Here is a 21,711-nt window from a genome sequence, read left to right on the forward strand (position 1 = left end):
ACCGATGGGTTACTGCTAAACTTGTGTTTATTTTGTAGTAAAGGAAATAAAACTACAACTATAAATAAAGCAAACAAAATACCTAACTGTAGTCTCCTGGAGAAGAAGATATAATTTCTGAAGTTCTTGGGCAAAAGAACTAAAGCAAAAAGGAATTCTCAGTTGGAAACTGGGAAAAAGAAAGCCCAGCTTACCTGGGACCAGGCAGTTAGTGACTTAGCGTCCATGCCCTCCTTATTCTTGATACTTCCTTGAGTGACAGGAGAGTGCTGAGGAGACAAAGCTGGAAAACAGAAAAACATAAGTTCAGTTTGCTATGACTAGGAGGCTCCCTAAATTGTCAGCCTAAATTTCCTCGTATCAGCTGGGCATGACACAAACACCCACCAACAGAGGACTATCAGAGACATTCTGTAAGCAGATCTACAGTGCCTGAAGCTCCTCAAGATTAGGAAGAGAAGAGCTATACAAATTGCATTTTTACCCCTTAATCTCTGGAGTTCCACACCAGAGGAATTTGAAGATTTAGAATTGAATGATCCTACCCGTCATAACAAATCTTCCTTTTTTTTCTGAGGAAAAAAAAAATACCAAACCTGACCTAATCTAATAGTCTCACTTTACAGATTAAAAAAACAAGTGTTGTCTCCAGCTGGTCACAGAACAGAAGTCAGATATCAAAGCCCAAGAAAAATGTGACGCACCATTACTGTCTTGAAGATGGAAGGTGCAGCATGAGGAACGTGGCAGTCTCCAGCAGTGAAGAGCAGCACCAGCTGAAATCCAGCTCGGAAGCAGGGACCTCAGTCCTGCAACCTAAAGGAACTAAATTCTGCCAAGAAGAGTGACCTTGAAAGTGAATTTTCCCCCACAGCCTCCAGATGAAAACTCAGTCCACGTGACCCCTTGAATTCAGCCTTTGGATACCCTGAGCAGAGAACCCAGCCATGCTGGGCTTGCACTGCTTCTGACCAACAGAGCTGATAAAAAGGCAGTGCTGTTTGAAGCTGCCAAGTTTGTGTTCCTATGCTACACAGCAACAGAAAACCGACATAGCCAATTACCTTTGAAAGATGATTTAAATATTAAGGAAAAATGCTGTATGGTTACCAGTTAGTGCTGTTCATTCATTTGTGTAGAACTAGATTTCCATTTGGTTTGATTTCCTTTCTCCCTAAAGCATATTCTTTAACATTTCTTATAATGGGGGTCTCCTAGTGACAAATTCTTTCAGCTTTTTTATAGCTGACAATGTCTTTTTTGTGCCTTTTATTTTTTTAAAAACAGCCTTATTGAGATATAACTCACGTAAGGTAAAATTCACCCATTTAAAGTGTGTATTCTGTGGGTTTTGGTATATTATATAATTTTAAAAATTATTGTGAAATACATTCATTGTCTTTTTTTTTTTTTTTTTTTTTTTGAGACGCAGTTTCACTCTTGTTGCCCAGGCTGGAGTGCAATGGCATGATCTCAGCTCACCACAACCTCTACCTCCCAGCTTCAAGCAATTCTCCTGCCTCAGCCTCCCGAGTAGCTGGGATTACAGGCGCATGCCACCACACCCAGCTAATTTTTGTATTTTTAGTAGTGATGGGGTTTCACCATGTTGGCCAGGATGGTCTTGATCTCTTGACCTCATGATCTGCCCGATTACAGGTGTGAGCCACGGCGTCCGGCCATTTTTTGTCATTTTAATTGTTTTTAGGTATCCAATTCAGCAGCATTAATTACATTCACAGTGCTGTGCAACCATCACCACTATGTAATTCCAAAACTTTTCCATCACTCCCAACAGAAGCTCTGGTCCCCACTCAGTAAAAACTCTGTATTCTCCCTTGTTCCCTCGGAAACCCCTGACCTAGGTTCTGCCTCACCTACGTTCTGAATTCACGTCTTCTACTTAGGTCATATAGGCAGAACCACACAACATTTGCCCTCTGGCTTATTTCACTTAGTATACATTTTTCAAGGTTCATCTATGTTTAACATGTATCAGAACCTCACTCTTTTTAAATGACAAAATAATATTCCATTGTGTACATACTACATTGTTTATCCATCTATTGATGAACAACTTGTTTCTATCTTTTGGTTATTATGAATAATGCTGCCATGAGCGTATCTGTTTGATTTCCTACATTCAATTCCTTTGGGTATACACCTAGGACTGAAACAGCTGGGTCATATGGCTTTATGTTTAGCTTTCTGAGGAACCACCAGACTGTTTTCCATAGTGGCTGATCTGATCATTTTTACATTCACACCAGCAATATATGCATATTCTAACTTCTCCACATCCTTGCTAAACACTTATTATATTTTTTAAAATTACAGCCATCCCAGTTGGTATTAAGTGACAGCTCATTGTAGTTTTTATTTACATTTCCCTAATGACTAACGATGATGAGCATATTTTCATGTGCTACTGGCCATTTGTATATCTTCTTTACAGAAACATCAAGTCCTTTGCCCAGGTTTACAATTGGGTTGTGTACATTGTTGAGTTGTAGGAGTTCCTTGTATATTCTAGACATTAAACCCTCACCAGAAACATGATTTGCAAATAGTTTCTCCCACTCTACTTTTTTTTTTTTTTTTTTTTTTTTTTGAGACAGAGTTACTGTTACTGAGGCTGGAGTGCAGAGGCATGATCTCGGCTCACTGCCAACCACCACCTCCCGGGTTCAACGATTCTCATGCCTCAGCCTCCTGAGCAACTAGGATTACAGGCGTGCACCGCTGCATCCAGCTAATTTTTTGTATTTTTAGTAGAGACGGGGTTTCACCATGTTGACCAGGATGGTCTGGATCTCTTGACCTCGTGATCCACCCGCCTCGGCCTCCCAAAGTGCTGGGATGACAGGCTTGAGCCACCGCGCCCGGCGTATTTTTTAGCAGAGACGAGGTTTCACCATGTTGGCCAGGCTGGTCTCGAATTCCCGACCTCAGGTGATGCCCTGACCTCGGCCCCCCAAGATGCTGGGATTACGTGTGTGAGCCACAGCGCCCAGTTTCTCCCTCTCTACAGGCTGAGTTACCTTTGTTGATGAAAGATGTTTTTTCCTGCATGTGTAATTCTTCTATGTAATAGGTAAGACAGCTTTTTCCTTTCAGTACTTTATAGCTACAGCTCCACTCTTCTTAGATGTCTTATTTCTGGCAAGAAATCCAATGTAATTCCTTATTCCTCTGTATACAGCATGTATTTTCCTTCTGGATGCTTTTGAGATTTTCTCTTTTATTGATTTGAGTAACCTGATTATTATTTTCCTTGGTATATTTTTCATGTTTCTGGTATTTACGGTTCCTTGAGCTTCTTGGATTTGTGGGTTTATAGTTTTATTAAGTTTTGACATTTCCAGCCATTATTTCTTCATATATCTCTCCATCTCTCCTTTACTTTCTTCTTCAGGAATTCCAGTTACTCACATGGCAGGCTACCTGATGCTATTCACTTGCTAAAGTTCTCTCCTTTTCTTTTTCTGGTTTCTTTTTTCTCTCTGCATTTCATTTTGGACAGTTTTACTGCTATGCCTTCAAGTTCACCCAACTTTACTTCTGCGAATCTAGTCTGCTGGTAACCTGGTGTATTTTCATTTCAGGCAATACAAGTTTCCTCCCCTAGAATCTCAATTTGTTGTTGTTATTGTTTTTAAATACTTTCTCTTGCTGCATTTACCTTCTTAGCAATATGAAATACAGTCATAACTAATGGTTCACTGTTCTTCTTTGATAAGAGTAATATCCATGTTAAGTTTTTGATGAGTTTCCATTTACCATTATTGTCCTCACTATGGGCCATGTTTTGTTCTCTTTGCATGCTTGGTGAACTTTGATTTGATGCCAGATACTGTGAATGCTATCATATTAGATTCTGGGTATTCTTATATTACTATGTTTCCTTAAGCTTTGTTTTAGGATGTAGTTAGGTTACTTGGAAACAGTTTGATCCTTTTAGGTCTTACTTTTACAACTTGTGAGACAGATTAAGCAGCACCTAGTATAGAGCTAATTATCTCCCATTACTGAAGCAAGACCTTCTTGAAAGACACTGACTGGGTAGATACAACCTATCCAATGCTCCAGGAAGTGGAAGGGTTTTCCAGTCTGGCTGGTGGAAATAGGCACTTTTCCCAGCCCTATGTGAACAACAGGTACTGCTCCCAATCATCTTTTAGAGGACGCTTTCCCTGGCTCAATTAGTTTCCTCACATGTATGTACTCATCTGCACTCTACTGAATACTTGAGGAAGACCCTTTGTAGGTCTCCAGAATTCTCCTGCTGTAAGACGCTCAATTTACGTCTCTGTAAGATGCTGTAAGATTGCTTTTACTTAGGTGACTGTGCATAAAATTTAAAAGGAAATCCTTAAATCTTCAGAAGACAGAGCAAACAATATAAAGGAACAAAGTACAAAAGAAAAGCAAATGTAAACATATGAATAGTCAAACTCAGTATTCAAAGAAAGGGAAATAAAAAAATCTAAATTTAAAATAAATTTAAAATGCCATGTGAATAAACTTCTGCTTCCAGCCAAGATGGAATATGAGAGGATGGAATTACCCTCTTACAACAACAAAACAGACAAATTCATTAAACCGTGATTTTCCAGACCAACAGTATTGACCTCATAAGGCTATTATGGGAATTAAATGAGTTAGTATTTGTAAAACACAGAATGGTGCCTGACACATGGCAAGATTTATTTAAAAAAAAGAAAAGACGTCTAGTGTACCAGTAACACAAGTGTCTTTCTTTTCAAAGCTGAAGTGTAATTCTTGTTACCCAGGTTGGAGTGTGGTGGCAAGATCATAGCTTATCGAGGCCTAAAAATCCTGAGCTCAAGTGATCCTCCCTCCTCAGCCTCCCAAATAGACAGAACTATAGGTGTGAGCTAATGCACCTGGCTAATTTTTTTTTTTTTTTTTTCTGAAGGTCTCACTCTGTCGCCGAGGCTGGAGTACAGTGGGATGAACACAGCTCACTGCAGCCTTGACTTCCTGGGCTCAAGTTATCCTCCTGCCTCAGCCTCCTAAGTAGCTAGGGCCACAGGCACATGCCATCATGCCCAGCTAATCTTTGCATTTTTGTAGAACAGGGTCTCACTATGTTGCCCAGGCTGGTCTCAAAGTCTTGGGCTCAAGCAATCCTCCTGCCTTGGCCTCCCAAAGTTCTGGTATTACCGGTGTGAGCCACCATGCCCAGCCTGGCTAATTAAAGAAAATTTTCTTGCAGAGACAGGGGTCTCATTATGTTACCCAGGCTAGTTTAGAACTCCTAGCCTCAAACAGTCCTCATGCTTTTTGGCCTCCCAAAGTGCTGGGCCTCCCAAAGTGCTCAAAGTACAGATATAAGCCACTGCGCCCAACCAGCAAGTGTCTTTTTAGAGATTCTTTTTAATATCCAGTCACTAAAACCTGTAAATTCCCCCTTAAATGTCTACCATTCATCTCTTCCAACTCCCACTGCCATGGCCCTAATTCAGGCCTTCATAATGCTTGACCTAGAGACCTCCTACTTGACTTCTTTGGCTAGTCTCCTATTCCAATGAGTGTTTTCAGCAACATCATCTCTGGAAAACGCAAAAGTTTCACTCCCTGTTTAAAATTCCCTTTTGGTCTCCTAATACATATAGGAAAATGGACTAAGTCCATGGCATAGATTTAGGATCCTCTGTGATTGTGCCTTTTCTACCTCACAGGCCTTAAATGTTTCATCAAACTACCACACTTTTCCCTATAGTCATGCTGAACCACTTCAATTGCCTGAACCTCTTTATCTATGCTATTTCTATGCCAGCTATGTTCTTCCTCTTATCATCTCTTGGTAAAATCTCATCCATGTTGCAAGACCAAGCATCATCCATTTCCATGTCATTACCTAATTTCGCCAGGAAGTTTTGTTCGTCTGTTTGTTTTTGACAGAGTCTTGCTCTGTCGCCAGGCTGGAGTGCACTGGTGCAATCTCAGCTCACTGCAACCTCCACCTCCTGGGTTCAAATGATTCCCCCACCTCAGCCTCCTGAGTAGCTGGGACTACAGGCATGTGCCACCATGTCCAACTAATTTTTTGTATTTTAGTAGAGACAGGGTTTCACCATGTTGACCAGAATGGTCTTGATCTCCTGACCTTGTGATCTGCCTGCCTCGGCCTCCCGAAGTGCTGGGATTACAGGTATGAGTTACTGTGCCTGGCCTCTCCAGGAAGTTTTAGTGTTTCTTACGCTTTGCTCCCACAGCCACCAAAAGAAGATGCAATAATAACTGAATTAAAGTACAGCAAGAGAGATATACAATTAGCTGACCAAAGAGAGGTCTCTGATATCAGGTACAGGTCTGTGTCCTTACCCTGTTTTTAATCCTTTCCCTAGCAACATAAGTAAAGATCAGTTACAAATTTTAGCCGACAACAATGGCAATGACATACTATTTGAGGAAACTAAGATATGCAAGTGGATGCTGTATGCACTATATATGGATATTATCCCAGGAGTACAAGGCTCCTTTTAAGGAATCAGAATGCCATAGTTAGCAGGATAAAGAGGTGAATGAACCCAGATGGTTCCTTTATTCATCCCTTTTTACACCAGACATTAACTGAGTTCTTACAATATGCCAAGTACTATTCGAAGGTCTAAGAATAGAGCAGCAGCCATTCAGACATGGGTCTTTCCCTCACAGAGCTTGCTTTTCAAGATAAGCGAAGGCTAAAGTAACTGAAAATATTCAGCCTGAAAAAGAAATTACTTAAAGGAAGCAACAAAATAGTTTTCACACATGCACACATCCTATCCTCAGAATAATATTTACTCTGAATTGTTCCACAGGACAGGATTAGGACATAAGTGTAGAGTCACAAAGAAGTCAATTCCAAGTCAATATAATGAGATGCTGTTAATCAAATGATGTATCAGGAAATAGAACTGGCAGCTTAGGGAGGTGACTGCAGCCTCAAACTCCTGGACTCAAGTGATCCTCCCACACTGCAGCCTGTCAAGCAGCTAGAACTACAGGTATGAGCCATAAGACCCAGCTAATTTTTTTTTTTTTTTTTGAGACAGGGTCTCTAATTTTCTGGTCACTAATAAATTTTCAATAGGATCTCATTAAAAAAAAAAATACAGTAAGGCCTCTGGTTTAGACACACATGTAAGGTCCATTCTAATGACTGCCATTATATAAATATAAATAGCTTGCAACAGGTCTCACTCATTCTAATTTCCCTTAACTGCTACTTCTAGATAACTCACTCAAACCTTTATCTAACCCAGTGGTTTTAAACTCTGGCTGCACACTGGAATTGCCAAATATGTTTGGAAATTATTGATACCTGGGTCCCATATTAAGAGATTCTAATTATCTGAAAAGGTATTAAGTTGTTTGTTTTTTTTTTTTTTTTTTTTTTTTTTTTTTTTTTTTTTTTAAGAGCTCCCATCTGATTCAAATGAATGTATGGCCAAGGTTGAGAACCACTGATGTAAACCATTACTTAATTTATTTAATTCTTGGTTTCTACCATTTCTGAGGTGATCAGATCCATCACAAAGGATCCTTTTATATAACTGGCCAAAACTTACTTCTCTGAAGCATCACAGTCATTCTCAGAGCAGGGATATTAGGATAAGTTTTTGTTTATTTTTGAGGAAACAGCTGGTAAGCTAATGACCTTACCTTAGTGGTATAGATTTGGAACTTCGGGCATTTTAATAAATCATTACCCAACACTTATGTTCCTGGCTCTGTACCAGGCCCTGGGGATAGAAATGTGAATAAGGCATTTATCCCCTACCTCAAGCAGCTGAGACTAGTTGAAGAAACTGAAAACACACATTTACACTAGAGTTTGATCAATTCTATAACAACAGCAATGCACAAGGGGTCATGGGAGCATAGAAGGTGGATTCTAACACAGCCTAATGGTCTCAGGGAGGAACGCGCTGAGTGTCAGAGCTGGTTTGGTAGGCAAGGGAGGTTGGGGAACATTGCAAGCAAAGGCGGAGCCTGAGAAGATGATGTGTAAGGGGAAGAAGTTCAATACTGCTAGTGGGTATAGGGTAGGACGAGGAACATAAAGAAACAAGGCCAGATCTAGGTCACAGACAGCCAAGAATGCTATCCTCAGAAAGGATGGACTCTTTCCTAAATGTTGCAAGCCAGGAAACAATATTAGTGTCTTCAAAGCGCTATTCTAGGAGTAGCTGTGTAATGGACTAGAGGAAGATATAATAGCTGCAAAGAAACTGCGTAGGAAGCTAATACTTTAATCCAGAAGATTTGGGAACACAAATTAGGGCCACAATGTAGAAATGGAGAACAAGTAGATTTGAGTATGATCAGTATGTCTTGGAATTTGACTGAATGTAGGTATGAGAAAGGTTTAGTGGCTTTACATGACTCTCAGGTTTCTGTGTGACTAAATGGAGAACATTATCAGAAGAGTTAGGTACTACAGGAATTATGGGATTGGTTTTGAACACAGTGAGTAGGCCACAGAGAAGTGGCATCTAGGCGGCTATATTTAAGTGTGCGGGTTATCCAGGTGTACATCTTCTGCCCTCCATATTTCTATTCTATCTGTAACCACTCGAGCTGCCTGGCTATATACTCAAACAGGACAACCTTTTGGGGAAGAGAATGGTCTTTTGTTACATATTTAAGAGTAACTATATTCTCCTGCTATAAGATATAGGTGAAGTAGACAGATAAATAAAGGAGTCTAAGGGAGATAATATATTTCTGTAAACAACCCTGTGACATGTTTCACATAAAGCTTACTAAGAAACAGTAATATTCAATAATGCTAGGTAATGGCGTTATCAGATGAAACCATGGCATAAACCCAACCAAGGAGAACTTGAAGAGTAAAATAAACTGTAGGACCAGGATTAGATTATAGAGAAAAATCAACCTTTGGGAAACAAATGAAAGAGAAGCCCAAAAAGGAGGCAGAGAACCACCAGATAAAAAGAGATCTAAGATATATAAAATTTCAAGGATGGGTAGATCAAAATAGAGTTAGATAAATTAAGAATTGAAAGGTATTGGATTGGTTAGATAAGCCTTCACCAATAATTTGAGATCAGTTTCAAATACACTGGTGCAAACAGCAGACAAATGCCACAACAGGAATGAAAATTTGGAAGTGGAGAAGGAAGAGAAAGGGCAGCTAGAAGAGGTGGTGGGGTCAGAGTGGAGACTAAAAACAGAGGAAGCACTTAATAGACAAGGGGGTTGGAAGCAGAGGAGAGAGAAGGCAGAAAGGATGGGGTCCAATCTCTACAGAGGCATCAGGCTTGTAAAAGAAGAAGGCTGTTTTATTCTCTCCTACCTCCTGGAAGTCAGGATAGGTGGGATGTTGACAATCGGCAGGCAGTTCAATAATAATATGAGTCAAAAAAGAAAGCAAGGCTACATGCTAATGACGAGAGGAACAACAGGTGGCTATGATCACTGAGGACAGTGATAAAGGTTTGGGCCATGCAGTGACGAACTATCAAAAGCTGCTGACAAAAGATAAGCTGAAGTGTCTGCCTAGCTGTGATTTCATCAAGCAGAACTCGCTGTCTGGACAGAAGAAAAGGTATGCTGTGCAATGATTCTGGGCTGGAATTTCTTTCTTTTTTTTTTTTTCTTTTGAGACGGAGTTTCGCTCTTGTTACCCAGGCTGGAGTGCAATGGCGCGATCTCGGCTCACCGCAACCTCCGCCTCCTGGGTTCAGGCAATTCTCCTGCCTCAGCCTCCTGAGTAGCTGGGATCACAGGCATGTGCGACCATGCCCAGCCAATTTTTTGTATTTTTTTTAGTAGAGACGGGGTTTCACCATGTTTACCAGGATGGTCTCCATCTCTTGACCTCGTGATCCACCCGCCTCGGCCTCCCAAAGTGCTGGGATTACAGGCTTGAGCCACCGCACCCAGCAGGATACAGATTTTTTAAGAAGCTATGCTGCTTGGGTAATGAGAGGAAGTCCGAGACACATAGGAGTGGATGACATGAGCAGAATGAAGTGAACAGCCTCCAGAGCTGAGAAGCAAAGGTAGGCTCAGCTCATATAATGAAGTCCTGGAACACTGCAACCCCACAGAAGAAAGCTGTTTCAAATCCTCTGCCTAATGATGCTCAGCATTACTTATTTCCTGTTTTGGCTGCAGCAGCATAATGGATCTTGGTATTCAGAGAGCAGTGCCTTTTCACCACCTCACAGTGAAGAGTTTGGAGTCCAACTTACTATTTGGCCACTGCTGTGAACGAACAAAAGATGAGAGGCAGTCTGGATGCTCTGAGATCCAGTATCTTCCCAGTAAGACAAGGTAGACCCATGAAAGGCAAAAGACAATTCTATATGTGCACACTAAGATCAAAAGGCATTCAAGCAGCTATCAAGAGTGACTGCGTGTCCCCTACCTGAGAAGCTCTCTTTAAGACATTAGGAACGCGAATGTGGGAACAATTTCCCTCCCTCAAACAGACTGTAACCATGGAAGGATGTTTAAAGTGTAGTGCCAAGGACATGAACAGAATGGAGAAAGGAACGTGGTTGGGGAAACCTGCAAGACGTCCCGGGGAAGCAGAAACTGGAACAAGGGTGAGGAACGGAGCCGTTCCACAACGGAGCTTTACATTTGCAAAGAGGGGATGTTTATTCCCACCTCCAAATGGCAAACTCTCCTAGGAGACAAAGACTATAATTCAGTTTGTGAAAATGAGTGTTACAATAAAGTCTGTACTTTCTACCACATGTGGCCACAAAAAATATTTATAATCATTCAATTTTTCTTCTGAAGCAAAGTCAAAATATAGAAAGGAAGACCATTTTTGCTTTGGTAAACCCTTAAGGACAGAGGACTGGCATTAGTTTTCCATTGCTGGAAATTATCAAAACTTTGTGGTTTTTCAACAACACACATTTATTATATAGCAGTTCTGGAGGTCAGAAGTCTGATACAGGTTTTGGTGGGCTAAAATTAAGGTGTTGGTAGAGTGGTGTTCCTTCTGGAAGATCTAGATAAGAATCTATTTCCTTGCCCCATCTAGTGTCTAGGGCCATCTACACTCCTTGGCTCCTGACCCTTCCTCCACCTGCAAAGCCAGCAATGACACATTTCTCCGTGCCTGTCTTTCATGGTTAGAGTTCCCTGATTGCTCACCTCTCCCCCACCTGTGTGTGTGTGTGTGTGTGTGTGTGTGTGTGTGTGGTTTTTTTTTTCTTTTTTTTTTTTGAGATGGAGTCTTGCTCTGTTGCCCAGGCTAGAGTACAATGGTATGATCTCAGCTTATCACAACCTCCACCTCCCAGGTTCAAGTGATTCTCTTGCCTCAGCCTCCTGTGTAGCCAGGATTACAGGTGTCCACCACCACACCCAGCTAACTTTTTTTCCATTTTCAGTAGAGACGGGGTTTCACCATGTTGGCCAGGCTAGTTTCAAACTCCAGACTCAGGTAATCTGCCCACCTTGGCCTCCCAAAGTGGTGGGATTACAGGCGTGAGCCACCGTGTCTGGCTACCCACCTGTTTTACTTTTTTTTTTTTTTTTGGAGACAGAGTCTTGCTCTGTCCCCCAGGCTGGAGTGCAATGGTGTAATCTCGGCTCACTGCAACCTCCACCTCCTGGGTTCAAGCAATTCTCCTACCTCAGCCTCCTGAGAAGCTGAGACTACAGGCATGTGTCACCATACCCGGCTAGTTTTTTTTTTTTTTTTTTTTTTTTTTTTGTATTTTTAGTAGAGACAGGGTTTCACCATGTTAGCCAGGATGGTCTCGATCTCCTGCCCTCGTAATCCACCTGCCTTGGCCTCCCAAAGTGCTGGGATTACAGGTTGAACCACCGTGCCTGGCTGTCTTTCACTTTTAAGGATCTCTGTGATTACACTAGGCCCATCGAAATAATCCAGGGTAATCTCTCCCCACCTTGAAGTCCTTAACTGAATCACATCTGCAAGTTCTATCTTGCAATATAAAGTAAAATATTCCCAGGTGCTGGGATATCTCTGGGGAGCCATTATTTTGTCTGCCTCAAGGGCAGAGATGGGCTGAAAAGAAGCTTCAAGTATCAGTAAGAAGGCTATGAAAGTTACTGCCTGAGGCACAAGCAGTTCCAAAGCACAGCTCCAATCAAACCACTTAATGTACAGGTTTCACAACTACATTCCGGACGCTTTTCAATTTAACTCCCACTACACTTGCCCCATACTCTGTATGGATCACTTTAATGCCATCTTTGTTGTGAAGCGAAGCCTTCCCACTGTCCCAGAGAGAATCAGTAGTTCCATCGTCAGTAAACAAGAAGCACTCTGCCCATGCCCTATTCTAGCACTTCAACACTGCCCTAGAGTACCAAAATTTGCCTGTCTCCCTTATGAGATAGTGAACCACTTGAGAATTAGGACAATCTCATTCTACACCCTGGCAAGAGGCTAGCAAGGTGCTTAGTACTTCATTTTCCTTCACTCTGACATCCATCTATACTTAACCAGCACTCACAATGACAGGCATGACCTAGTCAGGAACAACATTTCACTTGGGGACATCAAGAACACATTCATTAGTAAAGAGAAAAGGGTCTTTTCAAGTTCTAAACAGGTTTACCAGTATTTGCTTCAGTAAAAGGCAAGGTATGATCAGCAAAAAAGACCCAGCAGCTGCAAAGTTAAAACTCAGTAGCCAACAGACATGGCAAAGATATATTTAAAGATACAAAAGGCAAAGATTCTGCATCTGTCAAAACTCAGCAAATATATAATTAAGATTTGCACTTTTCGTTTTAAGTAAATTTTACATCTAAAGAAAAACCTAATTAGAATTCTAGTTAATAATGCACATGTAATCCCAGCTCCTCAGGAGGCTGAGGCAGGAGAATCACCGGGACCTGGGAGGCAGAGACTACAGTGGGCAAAGATTGCACCACTATACTCCAATTTCAGCAACAGAGCGAGACTCCAGCTCAAAAAAAAAAAAAGAAGAAGAAAATAAAGGAAGCACAAAGCTATAAAGAAAAGAACAAGGTACCTGGGTGTTCTTTAAAAAAACTGTCAGATTTTCTTGGCCAGGTGTTGTAGCTCATGCCTGTAATCCCAGCACTTTGGGAGGCAAAGGCAGGTGGACCTGAGGTCAGGAGTTTTGAGATTAGTCTGGCTAACATGGTGAAACCCCATCTTTACTAAAAATACAAAAAATTAGCTTGGTATGGTGGCGGGCACCTGTAATCCTAGGTACTAGGGAGGCTGAGGCAGAAGAACTGCTTGAATCCGGGAGGCGGAGATTGCAGTGACCTGAGATTGCGCCACTGTACTCCAACCTGGGCAACAAGAGCAAAACTCTATCTCAAAAGAAAAAAAAAAAAGAAAAAGAAAAAATTCTCAGATTTTCTTGACAACTGGATAAAATCTATAAACAGAAGTGTTCTTATTCTTACTCACCCTCTATTCTTCTACATTGCCTAGTAAGATTTTGATGTTTTTCTCATATACTTCATATATATATATATATATATATATATATTTTTTTTTTTTTTTTGACGGAATTTCGCTCGTTACCCAGGCTGGAGTGCAATGGCGCGATCTCAGCTCACCGCAATCTCCGCCTCCTGGGTTCAAGCAGTTCTCCTGCCTCAGCCTCCCAAGTAGCTGGGATTACAGTCGTGCACCACCATGCCTGGCTAATTTTTTTTTTTTTGTATTTTTAGTAGAGACGGGGTTTCACCATGTTGACCAGAATGGTCTCGATCTCTTGACCTCGTGATCCACCCGCCTTGGCCTCCCAAAGTGCTGGGATTACAGGCGTGAGCCACCGCGCCCGGCCACTTCACATATATTCTTAGCTAAAATTATTTTCTTCTCTTTTTGAAGACTTTTTAAAAACATAAGTATGTGCTAACTTGTTGAGGACAGTAAGTCAATCTGTTAGCTTATATATTTCGGTCACTTTACTACAAATTATTGATAACAATTGAATCTCTTCTGATTTTGGCAACTTATTATTTAATAAGGATAATTTTGTAATCTCTTTTCCAGAAAGTAAGCCTCCTATGAACTTAAATACTGGCCTAAGTAGAAGTTCCAGACAGTGCTTCTATAAAATATTGATAAGCACACATTCTCATTTAATTTATGAAGCATATCTCAGATCTCTGCCCTTGTGACTGGCAGATGCTAAGAGCTAAAGAAACGTGTGCTGAGAGAAGTAATGAAAAAATAAATGTAATTTTCCAGAAGAGGCAGGAGCGTGTGCAACTTAACCATCCAGGAGGGCTCTGCAAGATGGAGAGACAATTTTAATAAAACAGAAAAGATTAGTTATGTCATAAGTGAAAAGTTAGCGTCGAGCTGATTTTAAAGGGGGTAGGGAAGAGGTGTGCTATCCAGTTCTGGGAGAGCTAACTGCAGTCATCTCTAACCTAGTGACATTTGTTGGCTGGCATACGGGTGACATCCTGCCTTCTCTTTTATTTTTATTTTTTAAAATTAACAGTCTCTTTCTGCTAACAACGTATAGCTAGAGTTGAAATTGTTCACCTTCTGCATACACTTCGGGTGGGATCTACGCACACAATCTTGACGTTAACCTTATCTTTGATACTCATCCATGTGTCAGATGGCGTACGTCTAATTTTAATTAACAAATCTAGTGTCAAGGGAAAATAAAAACATAGTCATTAAATTTATGATCTGTCTCTGAAAATAAAAAAAGTAGATCAAACATAGAAACATCCCTCCAGTTAACCTATTTGATCAAAAAACAGAACTGAAGACGAGGAAGCTGGGAGCAGAGATGCAGGATTTGTTTTTGAAAGACCACACGCAGACCGGCTTCGCCGTCTCAGCAGATGCAACGTTCCCAACGCCCATCCCAGCTGCGGGGAAACCGGGAGGGAGGGACGGAAGCAGCCTCGGTTTCGCTCACTCCAAACACCTGGTTCAAACTTACCTCCGCCGCCGCCCGCTCCGTCAGCCTCCAGGCGCGGCCGTTCTCCTCCGCAGAACAGGCGCGTCCGCCGTGAGCTCCGGGGCCGCGCGAGGGACCGACAGTGACTCGGGCACGCGGTGACGAACACCGCGAAAATGTCTCACGGACAAAATCACGGTCCACCCAGAGAAACGGCGCTGGTGCCGCGGCACAACCGGAGCGCTCGGCGCGCGCCTCCCCGATGCACACACGCAGAACCCCGCACTTCCGCATATACCCGCGGTAAGTAACCAGAGGGTTCCACGGGATCACAAAGGCAGCAGCGACCGCGACACCCAGAGCGCGACTCCACTCACCGGCGCCGCGCGAGGAGCGGCGTCAGACCCGGGTCCGAGGACCCGCGCCCCGCCTGACGTCACGCACGCTCACGCGCCCCGCCCCCGGCCCGTCACGCCTGCGCCCGCCCCTGCCGCGCGCGCACGCGCACGCGCCCCGGCCCCGCGTTCAGTCTGCGCGCCGGCCCCCAGCCCGTCAGGCGCGCGCCCTGGGTCCCTCGAGCCGGTGACCCGACACTGGCGCCGCGACGGACCCTCCGTGCCGGACCCTGCGGGACTTCAGCCTTGACAGCGCAGCCCAGGCTCCTCCGCGGGGCGGCGCGCGGGCTCCTGGGAAATGTAGTCCGGCGCCGCGTCCCCCTCAGCCGGGACCGCCGACACCTGGAGGCCGGCGGAGATGACCGGTGAGCGTGCGGGGCGGTGGCTCTTTCACCCGGGACGAGTCGGTCGTGGGCTCAGCCTGGCCCGCCGCCTTCTCCTGCGTGCAGGGGCTGCTTCACCGGCGTCTGGGCAGCGGGGAGGCGGCAGCGGGAGAGGCCCCTGAGGGAGGAGGGGCCCTTTACGGGGGCCGGCCGCGCGCGGGAAGCGAGTGGGGAGCCGCGGCGCGCGGGGTGCAGGGGCCCCGGGTGGGCCCCGGGTGGGCCCCGGGGGGCTGCGGGCGCGCGTCTGCCCCTCTCTGAATGAGCCGGGGAGGCGGAGCGGGCGCGCCTCGCTGTCCAGCAGCCTCCTTGAATTTCTAAATCGAGGGGCGGGTCGAATCCCAGCCGTGGATCGTCTGCTTCTCACCTGTTGCCGTAGGTGTGTGCTGTCCGTGCCGGGATGCGAACAGGGCTCCCCGAAGGCGCGGACGGCCCCGGACGGCGCGGCCTCCCGTCTGTCCTCTAGGACGGTCCCCAAGTGGGACGGCGCGGCCTCCCGTCTGTCCTCTAGGACGGTCCCCAAGTGGGACGGCGCGGCCTCTCCTCTGTTCTCTAGGACGGTCCCCAAGTGGGCCGGCGCGGCCTCTCCTCTGTCCTCTAGGACGGTCCCCAAGTGGGACGGCGCGGCCTCCCGTCTGTTCTCTAGGACGGTCCCCAAGTGGGACGGCGCGGCCTCCCGTCTGTTCTCTAGGACGGTCCCCAAGTGGGACGGCGCGGCCTCTCGTCTGTTCTCTAGGACGGTCCCCGACTGGGCCGGCGCGGCCTCCCGTCTGTTCTCTAGGACGGTCCCCAAGTGGGACGGCGCGGCCTCCCGTCTGTTCTCTAGGACGGTCCCCAAGTGGGACGGCGCGGCCTCCCGTCTGTTCTCTAGGACGGTCCCCGACTGGGCCGGCGCGGCCTCCCGTCTGTTCTCTAGGACGGTCCCCGACTGGGCCGGCGCGGCCTCCCGTCTGTTCTCTAGGACGGTCCCCGACTGGGCCGGCGCGGCCTCCCGTCTGTCCTCTAGGACGGTCCCCGACTGGGCCGGCGCGGCCTCCCGTCTGTTCTCTAGGACGGTCCCCAAGTGGGCCGGCGCGGCCTCCCGTCTGTTCTCTAGGACGGTCCCCGACTGGGCCGGCGCGGCCTCCCGTCTGTTCTCTAGGACGGTCCCCAAGTGGGCCGGCGCGGCCTCTCGTCTGTTCTCTAGGACGGTCCCCGACTGGGCCGGCGCGGCCTCCCGTCTGTTCTCTAGGACGGTCCCCAAGTGGGCCGGCGCGGCCTCTCGTCTGTTCTCTAGGACGGTCCCCGACTGGGACGGCGCGGCCTCTCGTCTGTTCTCTAGGACGGTCCCCAAGTGGGACGGCGCGGCCTCTCGTCTGTTCTCTAGGACGGTCCCCAAGTGGGACGGCGCGGCGTCTCCTCTGTTCTCTAGGACGGTCCCCAAGTGGGACGGCGCGGCCTCTCGTCTGTTCTCTAGGACGGTCCCCAAGTGGGACGGCGCGGCCTCTCCTCTGTTCTCTAGGACGGTCCCCAAGTGGGACGGCGCGGCCTCTCGTCTGTTCTCTAGGACGGTCCCCGACTGGGCCGGCGCGGCCTCCCGTCTGTCCTCTAGGACGGTCCCCAAGTGGGACGGCGCGGCCTCTCGTCTGTCCTCTAGGACGGTCCCCAAGTGGGACGGCGCGGCCTCCCGTCTGTCCTCTAGGACGGTCCCCAAGTGGGACGGCGCGGCCTCTCGTCTGTTCTCTAGGACGGTCCCCGACTGGGACGGCGCGGCCTCTCGTCTGTTCTCTAGGACGGTCCCCGACTGGGACGGCGCGGCCTCTCGTCTGTTCTCTAGGACGGTCCCCGACTGGGACGGCGCGGCCTCTCGTCTGTTCTCTAGGACGGTCCCCAAGTGGGACGGCGCGGCCTCTCGTCTGTTCTCTAGGACGGTCCCCGACTGGGCCGGCGCGGCCTCCCGTCTGTTCTCTAGGACGGTCCCCGACTGGGCCGGCGCGGCCTCTCCTCTGTCCTCTAGGACGGTCCCCAAGTGGGACGGCGCGGCCTCTCGTCTGTTCTCTAGGACGGTCCCCAAGTGGGACGGCGCGGCCTCTCGTCTGTTCTCTAGGACGGTCCCCGACTGGGACGGCGCGGCCTCCCGTCTGTCCTCTAGGACGGTCCCCAATTGGGACGGCGCGGCCTCTCGTCTGTTCTCTAGGACGGTCCCCGACTGGGCCGGCGCGGCCTCTCGTCTGTTCTCTAGGACGGTCCCCAAGTGGGACGGCGCGGCCTCTCCTCTGTTCTCTAGGACGGTCCCCGACTGGGCCGGCGCGGCCTCCCGTCTGTTCTCTAGGACGGTCCCCGACTGGGCCGGCGCGGCCTCTCCTCTGTCCTCTAGGACGGTCCCCAAGTGGGACGGCGCGGCCTCCCGTCTGTTCTCTAGGACGGTCCCCGACTGGGACGGCGCGGCCTCTCGTCTGTCCTCTAGGACGGTCCCCAAGTGGGACGGCGCGGCCTCCCGTCTGTCCTCTAGGACGGTCCCCGACTGGGACGGCGCGGCCTCTCGTCTGTTCTCTAGGACGGTCCCCGACTGGGACGGCGCGGCCTCTCGTCTGTCCTCTAGGACGGTCCCCGACTGGGACGGCGCGGCCTCTCGTCTGTTCTCTAGGACGGTCCCCAAGTGGGACGGCGCGGCCTCCCGTCTGTTCTCTAGGACGGTCCCCAATTGGGACGGCGCGGCCTCTCCTCTGTTCTCTAGGACGGTCCCCAATTGGGACGGCGCGGCCTCTCCTCTGTTCTCTAGGACGGTCCCCAATTGGGACGGCGCGGCCTCCCGTCTGTTCTCTGAGACGGTCCCCGACTGGGACGGCGCGGCCTCTCCTCTGTTCTCTAGGACGGTCCCCAAGTGGGCCGGCGCGGCCTCTCCTCTGTTCTCTAGGACGGTCCCCGACTGGGCCGGCGCGGCCTCTCGTCTGTCCTCTAGGACGGTCCCCGACTGGGCCGGCGCGGCCTCTCGTCTGTTCTCTAGGACGGTCCCCAATTGGGACGGCGCGGCCTCTCCTCTGTTCTCTAGGACGGTCCCCAATTGGGACGGCGCGGCCTCTCCTCTGTTCTCTAGGACGGTCCCCAATTGGGACGGCGCGGCCTCCCGTCTGTTCTCTAGGACGGTCCCCAAGTGGGACGGCGCGGCCTCTCGTCTGTTCTCTAGGACGGTCCCCAAGTGGGACGGCGCGGCCTCTCGTCTGTTCTCTAGGACGGTCCCCAAGTGGGACGGCGCGGCCTCTCGTCTGTTCTCTAGGACGGTCCCCGACTGGGACGGCGCGGCCTCTCGTCTGTTCTCTAGGACGGTCCCCGACTGGGACGGCGCGGCCTCTCGTCTGTCCTCTAGGACGGTCCCCAATTGGGACGGCGCGGCCTCTCCTCTGTTCTCTAGGACGGTCCCCGACTGGGACGGCGCGGCCTCCCGTCTGTTCTCTAGGACGGTCCCCAATTGGGACGGCGCGGCCTCTCGTCTGTTCTCTAGGACGGTCCCCAATTGGGACGGCGCGGCCTCTCCTCTGTTCTCTAGGACGGTCCCCAATTGGGACGGCGCGGCCTCCCGTCTGTTCTCTGAGACGGTCCCCGACTGGGACGGCGCGGCCTCTCGTCTGTTCTCTAGGACGGTCCCCAATTGGGACGGCGCGGCCTCTCCTCTGTTCTCTAGGACGGTCCCCAATTGGGACGGCGCGGCCTCTCCTCTGTTCTCTAGGACGGTCCCCAATTGGGACGGCGCGGCCTCCCGTCTGTTCTCTGAGACGGTCCCCAATTCGGACGGCGCGGCCTCTCGTCTGTTCTCTAACACAGTCCCCGCCACCGCGGCCCCCCGCCCCGCCCCCTCTCCAAAGTTTGGTCAAATTTACATGCAGAACTTTTCGTCTTAGAATTTTCAGTACGTATTTAACTTCTGACTCAATTTTTTAAAAGTCTCATTGATTATTTTTTAGTTCGTATTGAGACAGTGTTAGGTGCCTTTTCCTGGAGAATTGTTTTTAATCTTTTTTAAATCTAATTTTCCATATTTGTTGGCATAAAATTGACCTTGCCATTTTATCACTATAAGTAATTTTTATGGTGATTTTAAAAATTACTATTTTTAATATTTTAAAATAACTGCTCTAATTGTAGTTGTTTTTTGAACCTAATTATCTCAGCTTTTTTTCTTGATTACTCCTATAAGGTGTAAGTGTACATTAGTCTTTACAAAGGTGTAAATTTGGGTTTTTTGGTTGTTGTGTTGTTTTGGTCTTACCTTTTTTGGGGTAAGGGCTCCGGTTATAGTAAGTTTTGCTCTTAATTTTTAAATTTTCTTTTACTTTGTTGCTATTTTCTCCTTTTTTTTTTCGAGACGGAGTTTCGCTGTTTCACCCAAGCTGGAGTGAAGTGGCACAATCTCGGCTCACTGCAGCCTCCGCCACCAGTGCCTCTGCCCTCCCCAGTACCTCTGCCCTCCCCAGTACCTAGGATTATAGGCGCCTGCCACCACACCTGGCTAATAATGTTTTTTTTTTTTCTGGGAGACGGACTCTGGCCCTGTCGCCCAGGCTGGAGTGCAGTGCCATGATCTCGGCTCACTGCAAGTTCTGCCGCCTCCTGGGTTCAAGCCATTCTCCTGCCTCGGCCTCCCGAATAGCTGGGACCATAGGTGTACGCTGCCACGACTGGTTAATTTTTTTTTTTTTTTGAGAGGCGGGGTTTAACCATGTTGCTCAGGCTGATCTGGAACTCCTGAGCTCAGGCATTCCGCCCACCTCAGCCTCCCAAAGTACTAGCATTACAGGCTTAAGCCTCCGCGCCCGGTCATCTGCTTTGCTTCTTGATTTGACTGTGTAATTAATTTATTTCTCTGTATTTGTGCTCCAAGAAATGTATGTATAATTTTTTTTGGGGGGGGTGTTGATGGAGTCTCGCACTGTCACCCAGGCTGTAGTGCAATGGCGCAATCTTGGCTCACTGCAGTCTCCTCCTCCTGGGTTCAAGCAGTTCTCCTGCCTCAGCCTCCCGAGTAGCAGGGACTACAGGGGTGTGCCACCACGCCTAATTTTTTTGTATTTTTAGTACAGACGGAGTTTCGCCGTGTTCTTCAGGATGGTCTCGATCTCCTGGCCTCGTGACCTGCCCCCCTCGACCTTTCAGAGTGCTGAGATTACAGGCCTGAGCCACTGCTCCAGGCTGTGTGTATACATTTATAAGAGCTGAATATGATAAAACACTCATAATAAAAACAGGAAACACCTTAACCCTTTCTCTTCCTAGTGACAATCACTTGGAAATATTTAAGCAGTTCTGGCTTGGAACTCCTGTCACTATTTTCCTATTCACCAATTTGAGACATTTTAAAATTTTTATCATGTTAAATAAGAACTTTGGCTGCCTTCTTTCCACATCCTTAAATCACAATGTAATTATTTTACAAATATTATAATGTAGTTCTCCCACAAATTTTGGATAAATATGTTCAGTGTTTTTATTTGATGACTATGTAGTCCTTAGTAGTGAGCCATAATGTTTCTCTCTTGTACCAGGTGTATTTTTCTGGTTTTTAATGACTGCCTTTTTTATTCATTTGCTTAGTTTTTCTGAAACCTATGTAAAATGTCTTTTGGTTCCATTTTCCTCAAGGTCTAATCTGTCATACAGTCTTACGACTTTTCTCTTTTCCTGGACATCCCCCTACAATCTAGAATGATGAGTTACTCTGTAGGCATGCACCATACTGGCATATTATTGGGCTTCCCTTTTACCCTCATCAGTTTCCTCATCTCACCTCTGTATTAGATCTCCTGTTTCCTGTAAAGTATTTCTATTCCTGTTTGGTGGGTTGTAATCTTCTTACTTCCTTGAAAAAGGGTCCATGTGATCTACACTTATTAAAGTTGTAGAAATGATTGGAAATTACTTTGTCTTCATGTTTGTGTGGTGTTTTCACCTAGTATACAAATCTCAACAGGAAATTACTTTTCAGTAGAATTTTGAAAGTCAGTGCAGCTGATAGAAAATGGAGCAGTGTTACTGCTACTGTTGAGAGGACTATTTCATATCTCCTAATGTTCCTTT

At 47.2% G+C, this 21,711-nt stretch overlaps 2 protein-coding genes across 9 annotated transcripts in view; one reads left to right on the plus strand and one right to left on the minus strand.

Moving 5' to 3' along the window:
- The window catches only part of ZNF10 (zinc finger protein 10), a 38,038-nt gene extending 22,723 nt beyond the window's left edge, over nucleotides 1-15,315 (minus strand). For 2 of the 4 annotated variants that reach the window (XM_074401977.1, XM_074401978.1), the window contains exon 1: nucleotides 195-15,315. In XM_074401977.1, the coding sequence (XP_074258078.1) occupies nucleotides 195-302 (108 nt within the window). In that variant the 5' untranslated portion in view covers nucleotides 303-15,315. The remainder of the gene's footprint in view (nucleotides 1-194) is intronic. The other 2 variants (XM_039472157.2, XM_039472158.2) reach the window with 2 other exon arrangements.
- A 71-nt stretch (nucleotides 15,316-15,386) lies between these two features.
- ZNF891 (zinc finger protein 891) overlaps nucleotides 15,387-21,711 on the plus strand; it is a 45,474-nt gene continuing 39,149 nt past the window's right edge. For all 5 annotated transcript variants that reach the window (XR_012518304.1, XR_005580055.2, XR_005580054.2 and 2 more), the window contains exon 1: nucleotides 15,387-15,645. Coding sequence is in view for 1 of the 5 variants with exons in the window: in XM_039472159.2 (XP_039328093.1) it covers nucleotides 15,639-15,645 (7 nt within the window). In the remaining 4 variants the exon portion in view is untranslated. The remainder of the gene's footprint in view (nucleotides 15,646-21,711) is intronic.

Source organism: Saimiri boliviensis, chromosome 7 (genome assembly GCF_048565385.1).
Source record: "Saimiri boliviensis isolate mSaiBol1 chromosome 7, mSaiBol1.pri, whole genome shotgun sequence".
Taxonomy (NCBI): Eukaryota; Metazoa; Chordata; class Mammalia; order Primates; family Cebidae; genus Saimiri; species Saimiri boliviensis.